This window comes from Aedes albopictus, chromosome 3 (assembly GCF_035046485.1).
Source record: "Aedes albopictus strain Foshan chromosome 3, AalbF5, whole genome shotgun sequence".
Classification (NCBI taxonomy): Eukaryota; Metazoa; Arthropoda; class Insecta; order Diptera; family Culicidae; genus Aedes; species Aedes albopictus.
Window position 1 is genome coordinate 172,794,101 of NC_085138.1, and position 17,453 is coordinate 172,811,553.

General features: G+C 39.9%; 2 protein-coding genes across 2 annotated transcripts; one reads left to right on the forward strand and one right to left on the reverse strand.

Annotated features, from left to right (window-relative positions):
- Positions 1 to 3,410: 3,410 nt before the first annotated feature.
- On the forward strand, positions 3,411 to 4,844 carry LOC109406157 (lanC-like protein 3 homolog). The gene is made up of 2 exons (XM_019679224.4): positions 3,411 to 3,667; positions 3,733 to 4,844. Exons 1-2 carry the CDS (start codon positions 3,490 to 3,492, stop codon positions 4,812 to 4,814), a joined length of 1,260 nt encoding a protein of 419 aa, XP_019534769.3. The 5' UTR covers positions 3,411 to 3,489; the 3' UTR covers positions 4,815 to 4,844.
- A 1,660-nt stretch (positions 4,845 to 6,504) lies between these two features.
- Positions 6,505 to 7,387, reverse strand: LOC109401784 (putative glutathione-specific gamma-glutamylcyclotransferase 2). The gene is made up of 2 exons (XM_019674399.3): positions 7,069 to 7,387; positions 6,505 to 7,009 (listed from the first exon to the last, which is right to left on the reverse strand). Exons 1-2 carry the CDS (start codon positions 7,339 to 7,341, stop codon positions 6,554 to 6,556), a joined length of 729 nt encoding a protein of 242 aa, XP_019529944.1. The 5' UTR covers positions 7,342 to 7,387; the 3' UTR covers positions 6,505 to 6,553.
- Positions 7,388 to 17,453: the final 10,066 nt, after the last annotated feature.

Sequence of the window (17,453 nt, forward strand, 5' to 3'; positions counted from 1 at the left end):
TTTCAAAGAGGAGATGTTTTTAAACGTTATGACGCAGAATAAGATGTTTAGCAATAGTAATTTTTTGTTAAATTTGTGGCTAAACTTATGTGATGAAACTACTAGTAAATCACTCTGAAAAAATTTCTCTTTCGCAATGTTTCACACAAGCACCTAGCTAACCGTAGATTTTCTTATAAGAAGTTAGCTATAGGTATTACCTGGGGCCTGTAGCATAATGAAAATATTACTAATAATATTAGTCTTGTAGCTTGTAACTTGTAATTTTCTGTTGCATAAAAATACTACAAGTACAAGTTACAAGTCCAATACTACAAGTCGGTTGGACTAATATTATTAGTAGAATTTACAAGTGTATGTTGCATAAACAAACTGCAAGTATAAAATATTAGCTATGACTTGTACTTTTGATTACAAGTCTCAAAGGTCTTGTAAAATAATTTACAATTTAGATTTAAAGTATTGCAGAAGTCATATTTAGTTTTGAATATATCGATTTACCATTTTGATGAACTCAAAAGATATTATTTATCTAACATGTGAACCTTAATACCAGTTTTCGACGATTAAATTTGGCAATATGCATTCGAAACTCATTGAAGAGAAAATTGCGTTGATGTACACTTTGTATCCAAAATATAATTTCTGCTGAGTCTCTCAAGTTCTCCACAGTTTCTACAATACCCATCTTAGATTGGAGGTTCTTGGTAAAGTTATATATTATGGTCACTGCATAAGCACAGTCAAAGTTGCAGATGCGAAATAAATTTGAATCGATTGCTTGTATTGCGCATCATTAAGCTAATCAAGAGCTACAATATACATACACTAACTCGAATCGAGTTGTGACATATAGAAGTAGGTAAAAGCTCAATTTTTGCATCCCAGATCACCTCAGATTTCAACAAGAAGCATAATACATGTTGCTAAATCTTTATACATTGTTTTTCAACCAGTACTATTAAATTTTTGGGAAATTTTACTAAAAATCTAGGTACTTGCTGTGCCATACTTTGTAAAAAAATATTTCGTCAGAGCGGCCGAAAATAATCCAAACAGCACATGCTTTTCTTTATGTATCGTATAAAGAATGCAAAACTTCGGAATAAATGAAGTTATTTCCGGATGTCACGCGGAAAATGCAGAAAATAAACAAACATCACCTGCCATTTCAAATTAATAGTGAACCTGTCGGATAAATTTTGACAGGTAAACGAACCAAAACAACTTGTATTTTCATGGTCACTAATATTACAAGTGCTAATAATATCAGTGGAAAATTGAGCCTTTATGCAACACAAATTATTAGCACTTGTAATATTAGTACTGGTAACTTGTAACTTGTAGCTAATATTATTGCGCAGTTCCCACCCAACTGGACCCCTTTCGCAGTTAGTATAAGTGCGGGATCGTGAATAGAACTGCGATTTTGCATCGAATCGTTTCGGTGTCTTCTGCGCACTTATTCTGCACTTTGTAATGCATAAGTGCGCAGAAGACACCAACACGATTTGATGCAAAATCGCAGTTTTATTCACGATCCCGCACTTATACTAACTGCGAAAGGGGTCCAGTGGGGTGGGAAATGCGCAATATTAGCCCGATTATGCTACAGGGCCCAGGTTGATGCAATGAAAAAAGTGGGCTGTCAATGCAAGGAGAATACATTTTACTAAGGTGGCGCAGATAAACATTGCAAACCACTGGTTGTCTCTTCCATTCTTCTGGTGTTCTTATGGAACTGAAATAGTGACGTCACTATTTTAGTTGCATAAGAACACCAGAAGAGTGGAAGAGACAACCAGTGGTTGCAATTTTTATCTGCGCCACCTTAGTAAAATGTATTCTCCTTGCTGTCAATGCACTTTTTATTTAACCCTTTCCTTCCCACGACTTTGAACGACTATATCTATGCCAAAAAAGCGTTTCCGAAAAAAATCGTAGAACAAAAGTTATTGCAAATTGGCTAAATTTTTCGAAATCAATGAAAAAAAATTTGGTTGTATACCAATAGGTTTTTGATTGTTTATCAATAGTTCAACTATTGAAACAAGTTGTCAGTAGTTGGGTTAACCTTATGAGGTTATAACCATATTTTAAAAATTATTGTATCATATTTATCTAATTTCGTTTGTCCGGAGTTCGTCGAAAATCGATGGTGCTCTAGAGCAACCATGGGAAGTAGAGGGTTAAAAATTCAATATTTTCGACCCTATGTCTAAATATTAAGAATGGGGGTGAGATTGGGTCAAGCAAGTTATCGAGTGCACATAACCTTAACAAAAATTTTAACTTGTTATCCAGTCCCCATTTGACTTTAAAGTCGTGCCATGTTTACCGTATCTTCATAAAAACACGCTTTCTTTCGAAAATATGTCGAAGAAGTGTCAAGCGAGTGTGCTCATACGTTTAGTGCCTAAAATCATTTATAAAAATACACCCACAGCTCCTCTAATCATCATCTAGCCTTTAGTGTAGTGCATATTCGTTTCAATGTTATTGCGGGTCAAATAGTGTGAAATGTTGTGTAACATAATATTTGAACGACCCTCTATCTTGAGAGGCCAATGATCATGTACATAAGAGTTTATAACGGAGGGTTTGGTTAAACATTTCTTAGGCGCCGTCCACAAATAACGTAACGGTCTAGGGGGAGGGGGGGGGGGGGGGGGTAGTACGGCCAAGCGTTACGGCTCATACAAAATATTTAGGATTTTCATACAAAAAGGCGTTACGGAGGGGGGAGGGGGGTCAAAAAATGACGATTTTAGCGTTACGTAATAAATGGATGCTGCCTATGCAGTATACTAAAAATATCATGTTTTTTTTAATCAATCTTTTAATGCGTCTCTCCCTCATTGTAATCTTCCCCCTCCTCTCTTGGAGGTTGAAACTTTAAATGAGAAAGATTATGGTGGCTAAAAATGGCGACACAACATACAAACGTTATTTTACTTTTTTTCCGTTGTATTAGCCTTTTTAGGTGGATTTATCATCTTTTAAAATTACCTAAGTTTTTATTCGTCATAGTTACATTGTATTTTAAATAGATTTACTAGATATGATCAATAAAATTAACTTATATTCTTAGATAGGCAACTTCGAATACTTTGACCCATTCTCACCCCCTCTAAGGGGTGAGATTGGGTCAATTTTCAATCATTTGTAGTTTAGTAAGTAATTCATATAATGTGATACTTTTTTGCTAAACTATCATTACCACATAGAAGAGTATACATACCAAATAAAAAGTTATTCCGACTTCAATTGCATTTGTTATTTAACAATTAATCTTTGAGTATCCTTTTTTGACCCATTCTCACCCCCAACGACGGTACTGATTTATTTGCTTGGTTGTAGGGCGATTGTGCACGTGTATGTATGCATTAATCAAAACAGTGCATACAAGCTTACTTTGTCATAGTCGGCTTAGACATTTCCTGCTGCGAAGTTTACATTGATGATCAGAGCCAATTAAATTTGAGAATAATGTCAAGATTTTTTGAAAATTTGTTCGAAGATTACAGTGATTCTAAACATGCTGATACGGAGTTAATCGATAAAGATAAAGTTATTCAGCTAGTGAAAAACTATGTTCAGACAATTCTCGTAGAAACCAAGAAAAACACTTACAAGCTTCGAGATGATCTGTATGTGGGAGATGCCGGTACATTGAAATGCATTGAATAAACTACCTATAACGTATAATTTACAATTTATGAAATGTTTCAGGCATTGCATTCATGTTTTGGAAATTAAGCCAGTCGTCCGATTTGAAGGATTTATTTCCTTGCTTGGAGCATGCCTCGTTTTTCATAAATCGAGCCAAACAAATCGCACACGGAAAGGCATCAGATAGCAGAGCATCCATCGCATTTCTTTGTGGCAATGCCGGAATTGCAGCCGTTTCGGCTGTAATTTCAAATGAACTTGGAAAATCAGAGGAAGTATCCCGAAGTGTTGTGGATTTCCAGAAGGGTCTTAAAGTTTGCAAATCGATGAGCTATGATGCGGACGAAATCCTAGTAGGAAGAGCCGGGTATCTTAGTGGTGCATATTGGCTGAATCAAGTTTTACCTACGAAACCGATACACAATGAGCTGATCAAAGATGTGTGTAGTGTTTTGGTAGCAAGAGGACGTGAATATTCCATAAAAAGGAAAGCCCCTCTCCCATTGATGTACGAGTATCACGAGAGTGATTATCTAGGAGCCGCTCATGGTTTATGTTCAATCCTTCATATGCTTCTGGAGTCACCTTGGTTTATACAATCGGACGGCAAGTTCAATAATATTTCAAAAACAAAATTGGGAGACATCAAAAAATCAGTAGAATACTTTGCCGATATTCAGGATGCTGACGGAAACTTTCCAACGAGACTATTCAATTCGGATAAAAAGTTGATCCACTGGTGTCATGGTTGTTCTGGTGCAATCTACGTATTGGCGAAGGCTTTCCTGATATTGAAAGATGAACGCTATCTTAAGGGATGTAAAAAGTGTGCGGACTCTATCTGGCGACATGGTCTATTGCGGAAAGGACCCGGGATTTGCCATGGAATCGCTGGCAGCGGATACGCCTTTTTGCTCATGTACCGGCTCACAGGAGAACGAAAATACCTCTACAGGGCGGCTAAATTTATGGAATTTTTGACATCGGATACATTTTTGGATGGTGCCAGAACTCCTGATCGTCCCTACAGCCTGTATGAAGGTTGTGCTGGAACTGTCTGTTTTTTGGCCGATTTACTAAACCCTCAAGCATCGTATTTCCCATTTATGGATGTTTTCAGCGTAAAACATAACTCTGAATAAAACATGTCGAATAAAGATTCTCAAACAGGCGCATCTTTTTCGTGTGTTCAATCAGGCCTTGAACCTGTGACATCACCTAATTCCAATCACTTTTTTCAGTTAATAATGCCGTTTGCACCATGCAAACAAATGGGGTGCATGGAATAAGAAATAAAAGTTACTGCAATTAGGTGATGTCACGGCATGTCTTGTTGGTAATATACATACGTCAATTACTTCCAACATTGTTTGCGAAAGTTTTAAGTTTATTCCATACTGTAAACGACTCCTTTTTGGTGTAACGTTCTCACTGGGACAAAGCCTGCTTCTCCACATAGTTCTTTGAGCACTTCCGCAGAGAGCTTCCTCTACCAATGCCCATTTTTGCAATAGGACAGATCGGTGAAGTACTAGATTTGTAGTAATGAGCTAAATTTTAGTATGGTGAGAAGGTCAATTCTCCGTTTCTGCAATGAAATGGTGCAAAAACCGTGGGTATTATGATTCCTTGCCTAATTTGATGCTGTTTGAGCAAAACTTTGGGCAACAGTGTTGTTGTTTTCTCCATTTCTTGCAACATTAACAACATAGTTATCCAAAGTTTTGCTCAAACAGCATCAAATTAGGCAAGGAATCATAATGCCCACGCTTTTTGTACCATTTCATTGCAGAAACAGAGAATTGACCTTCTCACCATATTGAAATTCAGCTCATTACTACAAATCTAGTACTACACCGAACGTGCCCCATTGTGTGACAAGCACACTAATATGTCTATGGAATTCAAGGAAATTTATATTACGTAAAGTTCATAGACCGACTGGGAATCGTAATTTGTAAGCTTTTGTATGGTTCAGTGATTAACCTTTCATCTCAAATTTCCATAAATTTCAAATATAATTCTTGCAGTAACAGTTACGTCGATTTGTTCAATTTATGAAATTGCAAAAAACTCAAATGTGTCAAAATACATAAAAGTATCAATATTTTCTCAGTCTATTTTCCGAGTAAATTTTGTTTTCCTGCTGCTAGCTATTTATCAGTAATTTATATGATGCATGTAAGTGATTTGAATTCTATAGATTTAAAAATAATGATAGCTGAATTTAAAAGCTAGACACAAAGAGGTTCGGACATTAGATTTAGCTGAATAACTTGGTAGATACAAATTGGATAAGGAGCCGTCGATAAATGACGTAGCATTTTAGGGGGTTGGGGGAGTCTCGGAATATGCTACGAGCCATGTATTAAGTATGGGAAAATAGGCTACGAGGGGGGAGGGGTGTCAGGCACAAAGGCATTCTATGCCCAGGGAAGGCTCTGGACCGACCGGGAATCGAACTCAGATAGCCTCAGCTTGAGTTTCGTTTTCTAAATACCTACCCGAATTTGTTTTTATGGCGTTCGAGCTAGTGATGATTGGACCATTCGTATTTTAACAAATGATTTTTCTAGTACACTGAAGTTTTTTTTTACGACGGTAATGGTACCGCGTAAAAAAACCGTGTTATTTAAAAAAAAACGTCGTAAAAAAGTAAAAAAAAATCAAGTTGCGTTGGATGTAATCCTGACTATTTTGCGCGTGTTTTGAAAAAAAAACTCGGTTTTTTTTACGACGTTTTTTGAAATAACGCGGTTTTTTTACGCGGTACCGCGTAAAAAAACTTCAGTGTTATAAAAATTTCCAATGATGAAAGATTTTTTTCAAAAATATGTGCATCATATTTAAATTTATTCATCTTTTTTTTCATCTCAACACCTTATCCTTCCTTCATTAGCTGAGGTCTGCTATCACAAGCGTTGGGATCGTGAGTTTTGAGAATCCGTTCTAGTTCAAACAGATGGTCGTCATCCTCTCCAGGGTAGAGTTGCCTCATGGCATCTGCAAGCTTAAACACATATTCAACATTTCTTCCGCTTTCACCAGCTGCCCCGAGGATTTGGTTGGCAATTTTCTCCAAACTATCGTTCTCTCCGGCAAAAGACGGATTCTCCTTTGTGGCCAGATAGAGCAATATACTTTTCGGTTCGTTGGACTGTGTCTCGCTCACAGGGTAGGGATAGAATACAACCTTATGTCGTTCATAACCATTCTTTTCTCGATGGTCCAGATGATTAAGGACATCAGTTTTATTGCTTTCTGCTATCTTATATCCCATACCCCATACCTTTGCATCAGGGTTCTCCGAATGAATAAGTGTGACCACACGACCAGGCTATAAAAAAAACAATTTCTAAATTAAAGTGCTCATTACTATTAAGATGTAAACCATACATTTTCATGGGTGCCTCTATGATCTATGCTGTTTTGGAAAAATCTCCTTATGTATCCCTTGATGTAGCCTGTTCGTTTTTCTTCATACGGAAAGTCTGCCTTCCAAACCAGTGAGCCGTAACCAAATATCCATGTTTCATTATCGGGTTGAACTATGCCTTCGTTTGAAATAGTATGAACACTGCTACTCATTTTACAACAAAGACGATAATTTGGTTTAATACTGATTTTAAATATACAATTTACGAGAGCACCCAATTTTTCACTTATCATCGGAGACCTGCCAGGATGACACACGTATGGATCACTGCACGAATTTATTCTGGCCTGCTTACTCCCACACGAAATTTGACGTTTGGGCGGTGTCGGCACCGCTCAAACGTCAAATTTCCTGTGAGAGTAAGCAGGCCAGCATAAATTCGTGCAGTGGACCATTGATGACATAGGTCATGTTTGTCAGAAACTACCAACCATATGATTGCTTTGATTATGTTAGTGAAGGAGTTGCAGGTATTTTGCGTATTTTGCTTTGATCATCAGCTGTAACTGATATAGCTGTATGTGTTTAGAAATTTGCTAAAACATTAGGGTTGATCATTTGGTATATTTTTTGAATAGTATGTTAATAAATAACATTTTATTTATTTTCGAGTTTATTTCCATACCAAAAAAAAAGTTGAAAACAAGTTAAAAAGGTTGAGCAGACCTGCCACACTTATTTTGGATTTAAGTATTCGGTAGTTTTTGGGTAGTTTTCTTTACCGAACTCGAATCGTAATTCAATAAAATTTCGACTCTTCAGTATTTTTCATGCAAAGATACCGATATTCAGTAGAATTATTTGCATTTCACTGAGTACGGTAAAGAGAATAACTGATTATAGGTAAACATGATCGTTTGCCGAAATGAACCATAAGCCAGTAAACACCAGAACCGATTTTCGATAATTGATAAAATTTTTACTGAGTTTTTGTAAAAAAAATCAAAACATCGCACTGACCCTCCAAACAACTGTCAAACGATGAAGATAGAATCTAGCAGCAGCGGCAGCAGCAAAGTTTGACTAAGGTAAAATAGGAATCGCGATTCTATCAGGAAGTTTGGACCGAAGCGCTTTATTTTCGTCGTCTAGGTAAGTAATGGGAAATCAGCGAACGGCATCAATTTCGTATGGAATCACGGTCTCATGAAACTGATTCTGAGGCTTCTCTTATGAGGTTTTTCAGATGCATTCGTTCAGCTTCATGTCGCTGCGTACAGTGTCGCTTGCATCAAGGCCAGTGAATCAAAATTCAACCATCGCGCAACAATAATGACAATGTCGCAACCTGTATTTGTTGCGACAAAGCAACCCATGCGACATAAGTTTGTCCCAACTTGAAAATAATGGGATTAACATCGTACACCACGAGTTTAGAGATTTTTAAGCCTTGCATTGCGATTTTCGAACGGTAACTTCGAGTCGGTAAACACTGCAACTCTGGTGAAGCTCTATCATCAAACAGTTTCGACTTTGGGTTAGTAATAATTGATTATTCACGAGTTGAAAAGTACGCAACAAATTCAGCTTCCGTTTTGTCTGCAACAAAAAAATTCGAGATCATGTCATTATCTGTCACCAGTAGGGATAAAGACTAATAGTCGCACCTTCTTTGTTGTTTGTTTTGTGCCTCTTTTGTCTGACAATTCTCTTCACTGATCAAGGCTGACAAATTCTCACCGAAAAACATTGAAGTTTTGATGGTTCAATCCCGTATTTAAATGTCTATCCATCCTATCCATCCGTCGCTGATTTTCCATTCTACTTAGTGATAAAAGAAAAAGCGCAATGAAGATCAATCCAAAATAGCATTGTATGAACTTGGAAGATCGGGGAGCTGGGCCGAACCTTTTGGGAAACCGGGGAATTCGGTAAAACAACATAAACAAGAAATTTACTGAAAAGCCAGTAAAAGTTTGTCACAAAATGTACTGACTTTTTCGGTATATTTTGACAACTGTACGATTTTTCAATTTACTGGGTTCGTTCGGTAACGAAAAAACTACTGGGTGATCAGCAGTTCAAAAACCCAGTAAAAAATTACCGAAGTCGGTAATCGAAACTAGCTGTTATAAGCCCAGTTTCGTGTTCAAAAGGAATCGCTCAAGAAATTTCATCTGAACAGCAAACTGCCCTATAAGATGTAGAGGAGATCGGGGTAACACGCGCTCCCTGAGGAATGACTCGATTTTGTTCATGAAACGCATAAGAATATAAATTTCAGTTGCCAGCACACAACTGATATTAACCTTCCAGGACGCGCGCCATTAAGCTACCGAAACTGCACCGCGCTCGCGCTGTATATGACGAGCGAGGTTTTTTGGTAGTGTTGTACTTTTTACAACAGCGCTGAAGGGTTAACTGTAAATAAAATAATGTAATTAAAACCAGTTGAAACAATGATGACTCTTTTTAATTTTTTGACAAAACATACAAATGTAACGCATCAAGAATTTAACTGCCACTTCTTGAGCGAGCGAGGAGGCCGACCCAAGTTCTTCCAAGCCGAAATTTAAAAAAAGCCAAAAAATAGACGAATTTGTGCCGTCCGCTGTTATAACTATAGTCATGCATCTGTGTTCTATAACTATAGTCATGCGACTGTGTTCCATTTTGACAATAGTTATTTAATAAAGACTATTAGGGTATGTGTTCCATCAGTAATCTCACGCTCCCATATTCATCCTATTCGAAATCAAGCGATTACGGCACCGATTCCGTTCTTTTTGTTTTCATGCGTGCTCACTCCTAACAAAAAATACAAAAAAAAGAAACAAAACAAACAACGCTTCAATCCTTTGTTTTTCGTAGGATGCAAATGGGAGCCACATGCTTAATAAGGGAACCAGTACCCTAGGTGCGCATTTTCACCCCGCATAACATCTTTGGAAGGTGCTTTCCCAAGCAACAGAACTAGCTGAATAACAGTTTCTTAAGCTAAAGTTTGCTTAAGAGAAATATTTTTTACACTTTTGATTTTATCAATATTTTTGTATTTTTTTTTACGGCAGAACCGTTTTTGTACTGATAAAAAGACTATTTTTTGAGAATTTTTTATCTAAATTTGATAAAAAATAGGTACATTCACTTTTTTTTCTACCATGAAAGTTTTATCTGATAGTACTATTTGTAGGCGTTATTTCTAAAAGAAAAAGATATAAAATATCTTGTCTAAAAACACTTAACCACGTTTGGTGGTGGCATTCGTGTCTGCTTTCCTTGTTAGATGGTCAAGTTAGTATAAGGTGAAACATCAAGAAATCCCATTGCAATTTTTCATACAAACTTTAGATGCACAAATCTGACGAACAAAGCATCGAACCAAGCCACACTTGTTTTTCCTGGCTTTGCTCACTTGTAAAAAGAGGCAGCTTTCACAAATCGAGAGCATTTGTTTATGAATTTTCCAGATTGGTGCTCTTGAAAACGTGAGTAGGGGACCAAGTCGGCCATTGTGGCAACCATGTTTGTATTCTCTGAAGTTTCTCCTCAAACGTGGATTTTTTATTCTGAGGTGACCCGACTACTGCGCCCCTTTTTTTCTGGAATATGAACGACCATTCCATGCAAAGATTATATAATGTTGACGAAATCAATAAAAAAACCTTAGTTAAGGACAAACGTCTTGAAATCCCGCTACAACTGTGCATCAGAACTTCAGACGCTCAAATCTCAAGAAGCAAGCTTTAAACAACAGTGCATTTTATTATTTTGTTCTTGCTCACTTGTAATATGCTTAAAATAAAAAGGTCAGGTGCGCTAGTTTTGTTTACAAAGAGATTTATGCTCTCGAAATCGTAAGTAGGTGCCAAAATCGGCCATTCATTTCATTTATTTAGTTAACATCAAATTCATGATAATACTGAATCAACAATTTGCCGCCATAATACTCGATTTGCAGCTGCAGCTCTCCAACGTCGGTCACGCCCAACACTCGCCAGATCACGCTCCACCTGGTCCGCCCATCGTGCTCTCTGCGCTCCACGCCTTCTTGTACCAACCGGATGGTTAGCAAACACCAACTTTGCAGGGTTGTTGTCCGGCATTCTTTCAACATGCCCTGCCCACCGTATCCTTCCGGCTTTGGCTACCTTCTGGATGCTGGGTTCGCCATAAAGTGCAGCGAGCTCGTGGTTCATCCTTCTCCGCCACACACCGTTCTCCTGCACGCCGCCGAAGATCGTCCTTAGCACCCGTCGCTCGAAAACACCGAGTGCTTGCATGTCCTCCTCGAGCATCGTCCACGTCTCGTGCCCGTAGAGAACCACCGGTCTTATTAACGTCTTGTACATGGTACATTTGGTGCGGGGGTGAATCTTTTTTGACCGCAGTTTCTTCTGGAGCCCATAATAGGCACGACTTCCACTGATGATGCGCCTTCGTATTTCACGGCTCACGTTATTGTCAGCCGTTAGCAAGGAACCGAGGTAGACCAATTCTTCTACCACCTCGAAAGTATCCCCGTCTATCGTAACATTGCTGCCAAGGCTTGTCCTGTCTCGCTCAGTCCCACCTACCAGCATGTACTTTGTCTTAGCCGCATTCACCACCAGTCCGACCTTTGCTGCTTCACGTTTCAGGCGGGTGTACTGTTCTGCCACCGTTCCAAATGTCCTAGCAATAATATCCATGTCATCCGCAAAACATACAAATTGGCTGGATTTCGAGAAAATCGTTCCCCGGCTGTTGAGCCCGGCTCGTCGCATAACACCTTCCAGGGCGATGTTGAATAGTAGGCAGGAAAGTCCATCACCTTGTCGTAGTCCCCGTCGAGATTCAAATGAACTGGATAGTTCACCCGAAATCCTTACGCTGTTCTGCACATCGTCCATCGTTGCTTTAATCAGTCTAGTCAGCTTCCCGGGAAAGCTGTTCTCGTCCATAATTTTCCATAGCTCTGTGCGGTCGATACTGTCGTATGCCGCTTTGAAGTCGATGAACAGGTGATGCGTTGGGACCTGGTATTCACGGCATTTCTGAAGGATTTGCCGTACGGTGAAGATCTGGTCCGTTGTCGACCGGCCGTCGATGAAACCGGCTTGGTAACTTCCCACGAACTCATTTACTTTAGGTGAAAGACGACGGAAGATGATCTGGGATAGCACTTTGTAGGCGGCATTCAAAATGATGATCGCTCGAAAGTTCTCACACATTAACTTGTCGCCTTTCTTGTGGATGGGACAGATTATCCCTTCCTTCCACTCCTCCGGTAGCTGTTCGGTTTCCCAGATCTTGACAACTAACTGGTGCAGACAGGTGGCCAACTTTTCCGGGCCCATCTTGATGAGTTCCGCTGCGATACCGTCCTTACCAGCCGCTTTGTTGTTTTTGAGCTGGTGGATGGCATCCTTAACTTCCCTCAGCGTGGGAGTTGGTTCGTTCCCGTCCTCTGCTGCACCAACATAGTCATTTCCTCCGCTGCCTTGGTCCTCCGTGCCTACATTCTCTTCGCCATTCAGGTGCTCGTCGAAGTGCTGCTTCCACCTTTCGATCACCTCACGTTTGTCCGTCAGGAGGCTCCCGTCCTTATCCCTGCAGATTTCGGCTTGCGGCACGTAGCCTTTGCGGGATGCGTTGAGCTTCTGGTAGAACTTGCGTGTTTCCTGTGAACGGCACAGCAGTTCCATTTCCTCGCACTCCGCTTCTTCCAGGCGGCGCTTTTTCTCCCGGAAGAGACGGGTCTGCTGCTTCCGCTTCTGTCTGTATCGCTCCACATTCTGTCGGGTTCCATGCTGCAGCATTACCGCCCGCGCTGCATCCTTCTCCTCCAGAACCGCTCTGCACTCCTCGTCGAACCAATCGTTTCGTCGACTCCGTTCTACGTACCCGATAGTGCTCTCAGCTGCGTTGTTGATGGCTGCTTTGATTGTACTCCAGCAGTCCTCTAGAGGGGCCACATCGAGCACACCCTCGTCCGGCAACGCTGCCTCGAGATTCTGCGCGTATGCGGTGGCGACATTCGGTTGCTTCAGTCGCTCTAGATCGTACCGGGGCGGCCGCCGGTAGTGTACGTTGTTAATAACGGAGAGTTTTGGGCGCAGTTTTACCATCACCAGGTAGTGATCGGAGTCGATATTAGCGCCACGATAGGTCCTGACGTCGATAATGTCGGAGAAGTGCCGTCCATCAATCAGAACGTGGTCGATTTGCGATTCCGTTTGTTGTGGTGATCTCCAGGTGTAACGATAAGGGAGGCTGTGCTGGAAGAAGGTGCTACGAATGGCCATGTTCTTGGAGGCGGCGAAATCGATGAGGCGTAGGCCATTTTCGTTCGTCAGCTGGTGGGCGCTGAACTTTCCAATCGTCGGTCTGAATTCCTCCTCCTGGCCTACCTGAGCGTTTAGATCCCCTATGATGATCTTGACGTCGTGGTTTGGGCAGCGGTCGTACTCGCGTTCGAGCTGCGCGTAAAATGCGTCTTTGTTATCATCAGTGCTTCCGGAGTGAGGGCTGTGCACGTTTATTATGCTAATGTTGAAGAATCGGCCCTTGATCCTCAACCTGCACATTCTTTCATCGATCGGCCACCAACCGATCACGCGCCTCTGCATGTCGCCCATCACTATAAAAGCTGTTCCCAGCTCACGTGTGTTGCCGCAACTCTGGTAGATGGTATGATTACCTCTAAACGATCGCACCATAGATCCTGTCCAACACACCTCCTGCAGCGCTACGATTCCGAACCCGCGGTCCTTCAGTATATCGGCGAGTATGCGGGTGCTCCCGATGAAGTTGAGAGATTTGCAGTTCCACGTACCGAGCTTCCAATCGCAAGTCCCTTTTCGTCGCTGTGGTCGTCGCCATTGGTATCGGTTCGCATTCTTCTCTTGTTGATTTTCCGGTGCTAGTCTTTTTTACGGCTGGCTCGCAGGGCCTGACACCAACCCACTAACCCAGGGAGCTGGGCTTACCTTCCCGGAAGCTACGGGTTCTGCATTGGCATTTCCTCCAACTACAGTGCTAAATAGCTAGGCTCGAGCGCCAGTCTTCGCCGGGGGTGGTGTTTTTAATGGGCGCCCAGGAGATAATATTTTACCTGAGCTTCCACCCGGCCATTGTGGCGGCCATTTTGAGATTCTAACAAGTCTGTCCTTAACCCTTTGAAGCCGGAATTTTTCCAAGCGTTGTTATGGAGTTTTTTCTACGTATTTCTGTAGTTTTGGTGCTCAATAGTATAAAAAAGGTAGAATGTTATGCAGAATATTTTTTCCGGACATCCTAGGTCATCCAAACTGTTCTTCAGTTTAGATCCTAAAGTCTACAGGTGTAACGGTAACTTCTTTCATTATACAAAGCTACGATTTGTAATCCATCATGTCCAGTAAGTCTTCTGAAAGTTCAATAGAGAGTATTACATCAGTCGGGATATCCTAGGTCATCCAAAACTGTTCTTAAGTTTAGATCCTAGAGCCTACGGGTGTAACGATAATTTCTTTCATTATACAAAGCTTCAATTTGTAATGTATCATGTCCAGTAAGTCTCCAGAAAGTTCAATAGAGAGTATAAGATCAGTCGGGTTATCCTAGGTCATCCAAACTGTTCTTGAGTTTAGACCCTAAAGTCTACGGGTGTGACGGTAACTTCTTGCATTACACAAAGCTACGATTTGTGATCTATCATGTCCAGTAAGTCTTCTGAAAGTTCAATAGAGAGTATTACATCAGTCGGGATATCCTAGGTCATCCAAATTGTTCTTCGGTTAGCATCATATTGTCTAGGGGCGTAACGGTAGCTTCTTTCATTATATAAAGCTTTGGTTTGTAATCTATCATGTCCACTAAGTCTTCTGGAAGTTCAACAGATAGTTGAAACATGTTCGATTTTTTTGATTTCTTCACTTGACCATTGCTTGAATTTCTCATCCAATATGCTGAATTGATAGTTTAACCCTCGAACGATCGCGCTGTTGTATTTTGTACAACACGTTGAAAAAATCTCGCTTTTTGTACTCAGCATTAGCGTTGTGCTGATGCAGGTAGTCAACCGCGCGAGTTACGGAAGGTTAAATCTAAAATTTTTAGGTAAGTCTGCTTGACATCATTATAGTATCTTGACATGCCTTTTGAAATTCCAAGATGCAATCTAGTTGATTGTGTTCCGTAACGTTTACAGTGAAAACACCCACTATTACGGTTGTATATCTTGAGAACTGAGCTGAAAGTTATTTGGACTACTTATAATATTCCAAAAGTAATCAATTTTACCTGACAAAATGATTCAGTGCACATTATTGATTATTAAACGTTTTTCAACCCATTGTAAAATTCATTTACCATAATTGTAGACTTGAAGCTCTGAACTCAAAATTATTGGCCGAGCACCAAACCATGAACTTGTCCAAATTGGCTGATGTGGAATGTGGAATTATCACAAAAATTATCATGAAGTAACCCTTGAGAGTTTAGAGGTTCATAGATTCTATTTGGTAGTACAACGTTACTAAAACAAAATCACCGCGATTGATTATAAAACTTTACCCAGTATGTCGGATATAGCTGTTGTTACGAGTGTAGACCTTAAGTTCTGAACTCCAAGATAGTTTGGCTGACCTGAAATGTTCTCATATTCTGTTGTCTCTAATTAACTTTTAAGATTTCAAGAGCTTCACGGATCTCAGCAGATTATGCTATGCTGTTATTTATGGCGAAACCACAAAGTATTTCTTGTAGATTTGAAGGACACCATTTTAGAACAGTTTGCCCGATCCTGAATGTCCTAAAGGTTAAATAAAAAGTAGCCTTCACATTGGTCCAGTAAACACAGATAAATATGCAACGTTACTTAGTATTGCAGATATGGCTGTTGTTATGAATGTAGACCTGAAGTTCTGAACTCCAAGGTACTTTGGCTGAGCTGAAATATTCCTATAGTGTCTCGAAATGACATTTGAGATTTTAAGAGCTTCAGGGATCCCAGCAAATTATGCAATACTGTTATTTGTGGTGAAAACACATAAAGACATTCTTGTAGATTTGAAGAACTTCATTATAGAACAGTTTGGACGACCGCGAATATCCCAAAGGGTTATAATAAGGAAGAAGACTTCAGATTGTTCCAGTCCCACGGTTGATTATGCATTGTTACTCAGTTAAACAGCTATGGCTACTGTTACGAGTGTAGACCTGAAGTTCTGAATATCCCTATAGTGTCTTTAAATGACATTTGAGATTTCAAAAGCTTCACGGATCCCAGCAGATTATGCAATATTATTATTTATGACGAAAACACGTAGAGTTATTCTTATAGATTTGAAGGACTTCATTATAGAACATTTTGGACGACCGTTAATATTCCAAAGAGTTAAAATAAGCAAGTAGACTTCAGATTACTCCAGTACAGGGATGGCATTCACCATTTGCAAAGAGTTACATTCACTTGCTACTATCTCAGTCCATAAGCATGCTATAAAAAACAATGTATGGATGACTTTTACCTTTTAATTTTATCTGAAAGTTTGCCGAATATCATAAGGGTCGCACACGCATGCTACATTCACGGCGTGGAGAGTTGCTTTCACAGCTCGCTCACGAGTTAAGCATGCGTGTGCGACCCTTATGATATTCGGCAAACTTTCAGATAAAACTACAAGGTAAAAGTCATCCATACATTGTTTTTTGATAGCATGCTTATGAACTGAGATAGTAGCAAGTGAATGTAAGTTACATTATGTAACTCTTTGCAAATGGTGAATGCCATCCCTGCTCCAGTAACCGCGGTTAATTATGCAGCGTTACTCAGTATAACAAATATGGCTACTGTTACAAGTGTAGACCTGAAGTTCTGAACTCCAAGGTAGTTGGGCTGACCTGGAATATCCCTTTAGTATCTCTAAATGACATTTGAACATGAATGAGATTTCAAGAACTTCACGGATCCCTCCAGATTACACAATACTATTATTTATGACGAAAACACATAGAGTTATTCTTGTAGATTTGAAGGACTTCGTTATAGAACAAATTGGACGACCCTGAATGTCCCAAAGGGTTAGAATAAGCTAGAAGACTTCAGACTGCTCCAGTAACCGCAGTTGATTATGCAGCGTTACTCAGTATAACAGATATGGCTATTGTTACGAGTGTAGACCTGAAGTTCTGAACTCCAAGGTAGTTTGGCTGACCTGGGATATCCCCATAGTGTCTCTAAATGACATTGTAGATGTCAAGAGCTTCGCGGATCACAGTAGGTTATGCAATGCGAAAATACATAAAATTATTCTTGTAGATTTGAAGGACTTCACTCTAGGACAATTTGGAACACCTAGAACATCCCAGAATATAAAACTTCTCTTGATATTCTTGACCAAGGGTTAATGAATACATATAAACGTAACCCATATCCAAG

Coding starts and splice junctions, on each gene's coding strand:
- LOC109401784 (XM_019674399.3), bottom strand. CDS start 7,341: ATGATAAGTGAAAAATTGGGTGCTCTCGTAAATTGTATATTTAAAATC. Junction 7,010..7,068: donor ATAGAGGCACCCATGAAAAT/GTATGGTTTACA, acceptor TTTTTTTTATAG/CCTGGTCGTGTGGTCACACT.
- LOC109406157 (XM_019679224.4), top strand. CDS start 3,490: ATGTCAAGATTTTTTGAAAATTTGTTCGAAGATTACAGTGATTCTAAA. Junction 3,668..3,732: donor TCTGTATGTGGGAGATGCCG/GTACATTGAAAT, acceptor GAAATGTTTCAG/GCATTGCATTCATGTTTTGG.